Source organism: Phoxinus phoxinus, assembly GCF_949152265.1.
Source record: "Phoxinus phoxinus genome assembly, chromosome: 12".
NCBI lineage: Eukaryota > Metazoa > Chordata > Actinopteri > Cypriniformes > Leuciscidae > Phoxinus > Phoxinus phoxinus.
The window spans coordinates 4,863,026-4,870,912 of NC_136887.1; the positions used below are offsets into that span (position 1 = coordinate 4,863,026).

The 7,887-nt window shown below is 33.8% G+C and overlaps 1 protein-coding gene across 2 annotated transcripts; it reads left to right on the forward strand.

Moving 5' to 3' along the window:
* The first annotated feature begins 672 nt into the window (after positions 1-672).
* LOC307007805 (zinc-binding protein A33-like) lies at positions 673-7,639 on the forward strand. 2 transcript variants are annotated; one of them, XR_013799687.1, is made up of 7 exons: positions 679-1,289; positions 2,092-2,187; positions 2,287-2,517; positions 2,635-2,657; positions 2,739-2,857; positions 6,306-7,234; positions 7,399-7,639. XR_013799687.1 is itself a non-coding variant. In XM_079630175.1 (6 exons), exons 1-6 carry the CDS (start codon positions 894-896, stop codon positions 6,848-6,850), a joined length of 1,410 nt encoding a protein of 469 aa, XP_079486301.1. In that variant the 5' UTR covers positions 673-893; the 3' UTR covers positions 6,851-7,639. The 2 variants fall into 2 exon arrangements, 1 of the variants encoding a protein (XP_079486301.1); XM_079630175.1 differs by having other exon boundaries at positions 673-1,289; positions 6,306-7,639.
* The last annotated feature ends 248 nt before the right edge of the window (positions 7,640-7,887 follow it).

Here is a 7,887-nt window from a genome sequence, read left to right on the forward strand (position 1 = left end):
AACTAACATGAACAAACAATGAACAGCTGTATTTTTATTAACTAAGATTAAGAAAGATTAATAAACACATTAACAGATGTATTGCGTATTGCTCATGGTTAGTTCGTGTTAGTTAGCAAACCATATTGTAAAGTGTTTCAAACAAATAGTTTACTCAGAACACCTCTTAAAATAAGAACGTAAGTGTGCTTACTCCCTTTTTTTATTAAGAGTATAGCCTACATAGTACGATTTAACCTTAATACAGCATTAACAATATCATTTTATTCAATTGTATATGGTAGTCTGACGAGACTATTAGTTAAAATAAACTTTTTAATGCTACTTTTTTTCTACTTTTTAATATTGATATGATTATATACCAAAATAATGATCAGGTCTAGTATGATTTTATCTTATATGAAATTCAGAGGTAAAATCAGCACACAACGGTTTGCCACTTGGTTCGCAATGTATAGGATGATGCACCAGGGTCCACTGTAGAGGTTTATGTGCAACTATGAGTTAAAAACCCATACAATTGTAAAACAATGCTTTTTGAATAGCTGTTGACTGTAGTGACGTCTATGCATGAAAGGGTTAAAGAACAAAAATTAATGACTAACGTGTCAGACCAGTTTCAGCAGTTTATGCAACCGACACCAGAAGGTCCAACAGTTCATCAGAAACTCCCTCTTACAAAACCAACCAGGACGAGACTAGTCATTATTTCTACCTTTCATTTTTACTGAAAGCTAAAACGAGTTGTGAAGAACAGAGGACATATTATATTAGGATTGTTGTGTATTCTGATTGAAACTAGATTAGATTTTGATTGTAATAGTTATTTACTCTTTAAACCAAAGTTCAGAAAGTGAAATAGTAGATCATTGGATATTTTACAAGACGAGGAAATGGATTCAAAATCTGTGGAAGAGCTTTCTTGTCCTGTTTGCTGTGACATCTTCAAGGTTCCTGTTTTTCTGTCCTGTAGTCACAGTATTTGTAAAGAGTGTCTACAACAGTTCTGGAAAACTAAGAAAACTCAGGAGTGTCCTGTCTGCAGGAGAAGATCCTCAAATGATCATCCTCCAGTTAATCTTGTGTTAAAAAACTTGTGCGATTCATTGATAAAGGAGAGAAATGAGAAACGTTCATCAGGATCTGAGGAGATCTGCAGTTTACACAGTGAGAAACTCAAACTCTTCTGTCTGGAGGACAAACAGCCTGTGTGTTTAGTGTGCAGAGACTCAGAGAAACACACCAACCACACATTCAGACCCATCAGTGAAGTGCTTTCATCTCACAAGGTAAGACTAATGTCTCTCATTTCATAAATACAGTGCTAAACATGGAAACAGTATTATTTGTGTAAACAATAGACCAGTATTAATTTTTACTCAGACTAAATCTCTATGATTTACTGATATACACTTCTGAAAACCCCTCTGATGTTCAAATCTTCTTAAATGTAACAGTATCTGCACAAAACATGTTTAAAACAAATAGAAGTGTCATGAGTTATTGATATTTTTTCAATAATAATTTGTGATTTAAGACACACCTAAAAGTGATTGATACTAACATACTTTGACTTCCTGTATTTGTATTTGCACAACTACATATTTAAAACTGCATGGATTTAATACTTAAGATTTGGCAATTGCAAAAAAACACATTTGTTTGATGAAAACATGATTTTTTGATGTCCATCATTTCCAGATTATATAATTAAAATATACATGTTCTGCCATTTTAGGCACAAATGCTTCCTGAGAATGACCCAGTCGACATATAATAAAATAATAATAATAACAATAAAAAACATTCAAACATACAATATTTAAAGGGTTAGTTCACCCAAAAATGAAAATTCAGTCAGTAATTATTCTCCCTCATGTTGTTCCCCGTAAGACTTTCCTTCATCTTCGGGACACAAATGAAGATATTTCTGATTAAATCTGAGCGCTGGATCACTTCTTCATAGGCTATGGGATCGAAACTTGCCGGCCCAGAAAGTTATTAAAGATAATGTTTAAAATAGTCCAAGTGACTTTAGTGGCTCAACCATCAGTTTATCACGACGATAATACTTTTTGTGCGCACCTGTAGGAGGAATTTAATACAGCGCTGACGTCCCTACAAAACAAGCTCAAACATGGAGAAGAAATGAAGAAAAAGTGTGATGAAACAATTCAACACATCACGGTGAGGAAAGAGTTAAATACTCAACATTCACACACAGAGTGTATTACTGACATTAGTGGAGTGTGTGTTCACACTGAAGTGAATGTGATGTGATTTCAGTCTCAAGCTGAGCACACAGAGCGTCAGATTAAAGAAGAGTTTGAGAAGCTTCATCAGTTTCTCAGAGACGAAGAAGAAGCTGCAGTCACTGCACTGAGGGAGGAAGAGGAGCAGAAGAAGCAGAGGATGAAGGAGAAGCTGGAGGAGATGAACACACACATCTCAGCTCTTTCACACACACTCAGAGACATGGAGGAGATGATGAAAGACAACGACGTCTCGTTTCTAAAGGTGACAAATCAATCTGGCTTCATTCTCTGTGCAGAAAACAACTTGTATAGAGAGACTCATTGACAGTGAGAGTGTTTGATAAGATATTAAAATGTTTTCAAACTCTATATTTTCCAGAACTTTAACGCCTCAATGGAAAGGTAAGTGAGCTGCTCGTATCTCTTCTCTCAGTGGATCTGAACTCAAACTCACTGCAGTTCTGACTCCTGAATGTTCCTCAGAGTCCAGATCTCACAGCCGGATCCACGGATGAGTTCTGGAGCTTTGATTCATGTGTCGCGTTATCTGGGTAACCTGCCGTTCAGAGTCGGGAAGAAGATGCTGGAAACTGTCCAACACAGTGAGTCTCAGCAGATCTGACACCAGTGCAGAAGATAGTGCAGATAGAAACACACACAACATCACATTTGATAGAAATTCAAGTGATTATTAAATATATTTCTAAGTGACTCTGAACTGCATTTCAGGAAATCATCAGATCATACAGCGAACTCATAATGAAGTCTATTCCTCATGGTTTATGTTTATGATTAGGATACAATCGTGTTTATTGAATACTGATATTAAACCGCTCCGTGCAGATAAAGGTGGTGGCTCACCAAAATTAAATATTAAAAGCTTTCCACAATAATTTGGTATGTCCATTATAATGAATAAAACAATTGCAAATCAAATAATTTTTATCATAAAATAATGTCTTCTATTGTAAACTAAACATTTTGTCAGGTCCCTTCTCTGGTATTTCACTGAACTTGTACTTAGAAAATATTTAACAAAATGTACAGTAAAATTTTGTTAGCAATGTTGTAAGTTTATTTGTTACTTTGTTGTAAAACAACACCAAGATATTTGATAAAAAACTGACTATAAAGTGATGTCGCTCAGTCTGAACTCAACCCCGTCACGCCAACTATTCTCCGCCTATAATAATTTATTTTTGAGGCCTATATTAATGAGTCAAGGGGGTGTACTGTCAAGCTTAACTCAACCCCATCACATAAAAATTAAGATGGAAAATTATTAATATATTTAACAATCACTTGAATTTCTAAGTGAATCTGAACTGTATTACAGAAAATCATCAGATCATACAGCGAACTCATAATGAAAAGTCTATTCCCCCAGACTTTTTAAAGGTGGTGGTTCACCAAAATGAAATATTAAAAGCTTTCCACAATAATTTATGTCATGTCCATTATAATAAATAAAAAAATGTTGCATTGAAATAATTTTTATCATAAAATAATGTCTTATTTCTATTGTAAACTAAGCATTTTGTCAGGTCCCTTCTCTGGTACTTCACTGAATTTGTTTTTAGAAAATATTTAATAAAATGTACAGCGTCAAATTTTGTAAGTATTTATTGGTGTTACTTTCTTGTGAAAAAAAGAAAGATATTTGATTAAAAAAAACTGACTATAAAGTGATGTCGATCAGTCTGAACCCCGTCACGCCAACTATTCTCTGCCTATAATAATTTATAATAATTTTCACCTATATGTGACATAATTTACCAGAAATTACATCATTCAGGTCTTTTTAACAGTGAAGATGGTAAGTAGTATCACTTTTTCATTATTTCGGGGTTGAAAACTTGTAACAGGGTTGATACATTTTTCACTTCATTTATCGATCATTTTCATAAAAAATAAAAAATTTATGTAATGTGTCGACTTAAACACTGACAAACATCTTATCTCAGAAATGGCCGCCAGATCAGCAGCAGAAAGACAGTGTTATACAGATGTTTATCCAGAAAGAATACAATATGAGAAATAAAAAATAAAAAAATATATAAGTGAAGACAATGACTCCCTTCAAACCGGTTACAGTCTTCAACCCCGTCACACTTTTATCAACCTTGTCACATTAATATGTTTCGAAGGCATTTCTTGCTGATTACCACTGACATGTTCAGGACAAACACAATACAATTGTGGTTTTAGTTAAACATCGAAATTTACAATATTTTTTTATAAATATAAAGAGACCACAGACACACAATTTGCCTATTTTAACTTCAGCCCCCCCAAAATGTGAAAAGTATCATAAATGTTACATTTGTATTAAGTTGTTATGAGGGACACATGAGCAGATGTTTGTTTTATAGCAAGTTTTCTGTAAAATCCTCTTTAAACAAAGTCCATTTTGTCCGTTACAGGGTTGAGAATGAAAGGTTTAAATATGAAAAACACTGAAATTAATAAAAGCTCTTAAATGCCTGAGGTGGGAAAATAAGATTTTATAATATGTTTAATATGTGCCTAATGATGTGGGCTATTTAGAAAAAAAATTATATGTACTTTAAAAAACACAAAAATTCAAGTTGAATATTACCGAATCCCAGTAATGACCCGTGTCCCGTTCATAACTTAAGGCCGAATGATTTCCGTGATTCAGATTCCAGAATCCAGTCATGAAAATGCACAACAATAATAATTCATTTTATTTAAAGAATATATTTTTTGGTCCATGGTTTAATTTAGTAAATCTGTTTTTCAGCTCTTCCCCAAAAATTAAAAAAGGATAATTTTTCATGTGATTACCACTATTTTTTATAATATATTTGTATTAAATCATAAAAAAGAAACATTAATTTTCTGAATGAAATACATTTCATAGGACTGTATTATTCTTAAACATTTTAATAAATTATTAATGTAAAAAAATAAGTTGTTAAAGGACAAGTTCGGTATTTTACACTTAAAGCCCTGTTTACAGATCGTATAGGATGAAATAGAACGGTTAAGATAAAAATTTGGACACATGCTGCTGTCCCGAGAATTTTAGGTTTATTTCGCTTTAAACCTAAACAGGTTTTATCGTAGTGTTTGTCCAACTCCATTGACTTGTATTGAATGTGCTGTGTGAGGTACGGTATTACTCCGCCGCTTCTTCTTCTGCTTCTTCTGTGTATTCAATGAAATGCCAGCGGTTTGGTTGCAATCGACAAAGGTGCATTATCGCCACCAACTGGGCTGGAGTGTCTATTATTCAAGCTCTCAACGGAAGAATCACGGGTGTGACGCGTTTGGCAAAACAGGTCCACAAAAGCGAATTAAACCTAAAATTCTCGCGACAGCAGCATGTGTCCAAATTTTAATCTTAACCGTTCTATTTAATCAGATACGATCTGTAAACAGGGCTTTAAGTGTAAAATACCGAACTTGTCCTTTAATCTAATTCATTATCAATTATTTAATTTAGTTGATTAGACATGTTTTATAGAAATTTTAATAAACAAAACAAACAAATGTTTTCCAGGTTATAGTAAAAGCATTTGTTCAACTAAGAAAACCAGTTTTTATTCATTTAACTGTAATTTTAACTGATGATAATAATAATAAACATAATTGAATAATACTGTTTATTTATGTAATAATTTATTAATACCAGATATTTTCTGAGACGTTACTGTGAAAATGTCACACGTCACAGGAGCGTCCCACACACACACACACACACACACACACACACACACACACACACACACACACACACACACACACCCCCGCTGGAGAAAACTCACTAACTTTTACTCTGAGTACATTTTAAATGAGCTTTTTACTTTAACTCTCGTAGATTTTTAGACCGGTAATTTTACTTGTACTTAATAAAATTTCACTGAATATTTAGTAGAATATTTTATTTCTCTTTCCACTTCTGCTGAGAGACTGTTATGATAGCAGGATTTATGATCTCTTTCAACAAAGTCTTTATGTGTGTTTTACATTTACATTTAAATACATCATATCTCATCCTCTAATCTGATGTTATTCTCTCTGCAGCGCCGTTGACTCTGGATCCAAACACAGCAAATCCTCATCTCACACTCTCTGCTGATCTGACCAGTGTGTCGTACAGTGATGATGATAAAACACTTCCTGATAATCCAGAGAGGATTGACGGGTGTGCATGTGTTCTGGGATCTGAGGGCTTTACCTCAGGAACACACTGCTGGGATGTGGAGGTTGGAGACAATACATACTGGGGTCTTGGAATAACCACAGCATCAAACCAGAGGAAGGGAAAGGTTTTCTTTAAGTCTAATGTCTGGCGTGTGCATTACATGAACAGCAAATACATCTCAGAATCCCCAGAGCAACGCTACACTTACTTTACTGTTAAACAGAAGCTCCAGCGTGTGAGAGTTCAGCTGGACTATGACGGAGGAACAGTGTCATTCTCTGATCCTGTAACTAAAGACTGTCTGCGCACATTCAGGACGTCCTTCACAGAAACTGTCTTTCCATACTTAGATAATTTCTGCACAATTTCCCCTCTGAGGATCTTACCAGTTAAACTGTTTATTACAGCAGAAAATCACAGTTAAATCTGATTCTGCTTCTGGATTAATACAGTTTTGCAAATTATGCTTCAATAATAACACTGTAATCTCTCATTGATCAATCACACTTCAATGTAAAATGTAGAGCCAACTTAACCCTCGTGTCTCTTTAAGGTTTTCATTTTAATTGAATTTTAAATTGAATTTTAATTGGAATTTTCTTATTTCCTTTCATAAATCACTGGGTACACAAAATATTTACACTCATTAAAACTGCCAATTTATTTTTTATATCACAGGGCCATTTAACTGTAGGTAAGAATTGTCTAAAGAACTTTTTTCAAATTGGCTTAAACTGTCTTTATATACCAATACATAATTAAAATGTAAGTACTTTGAAAAAGAGAGTATAAAGATTGAGTGACTATAGTGTATTTAATCTTCAAAAAACACAGCTCATTAATTCCTACCGGGACGAAACAAGGGATTGGCTTGCGCGACTGTCACTCTCCGTCGCCATGACTACCGCCGCTATTACTGGCTCTGCGCAGTCGCCCACCCGTTTTTAGGCGGGAGTGAATGGAATTAATGAGCTGTGTTTATTGAAGATTAAATACACTAGAGTCACTCAGTTTTTTATACTCTCTATTTCAGAGTACTTGCATTTAAATTATGTATTGGTATATAAAGACAGTTTAAACAAATTTGAATAAAAGTTTTTTTTTAGAAAATTCTGACCTACCCAACCTTTAACTATAAAATGATGCAGTCTTTGTTAATAAACTTTTGTTCTGTTGGCAAGGCTTGACAATTAAAAAAAAAAATGTTACAAGATGATGCCGTTTTCTCAGGTTTGGTCTATTTTTTTCTGTTTTCTGCTTTTTTATTTGTGCATGTAAAATTTGATAAAGTATTGACACATTTTAGTAAATCTTCTTGCCAGTGAAATCCTCATATGTTCATATGTATATTATCCTATAACTCGAGTTCAGAAATATGAATACTGTGAGGCAGCAGCTGTTCATATATTCATGCATAATGATTGACAGAATAACAAACAAACTAAATACTTTCAAACCGTT

What these genes read in the sequence shown, in the direction of transcription:
- LOC307007805 (XM_079630175.1), top strand. Translation starts at nt 894, where the DNA reads ATGGATTCAAAATCTGTGGAAGAGCTTTCTTGTCCTGTTTGCTGTGAC. An exon ending in AAGTGCTTTCATCTCACAAG is followed by an intron (nt 1,290 to 2,091) that starts GTAAGACTAATG and finishes GCGCACCTGTAG; the next exon opens with GAGGAATTTAATACAGCGCT. An exon ending in GCTGGAAACTGTCCAACACA is followed by an intron (nt 2,858 to 6,305) that starts GTGAGTCTCAGC and finishes TTCTCTCTGCAG; the next exon opens with CGCCGTTGACTCTGGATCCA.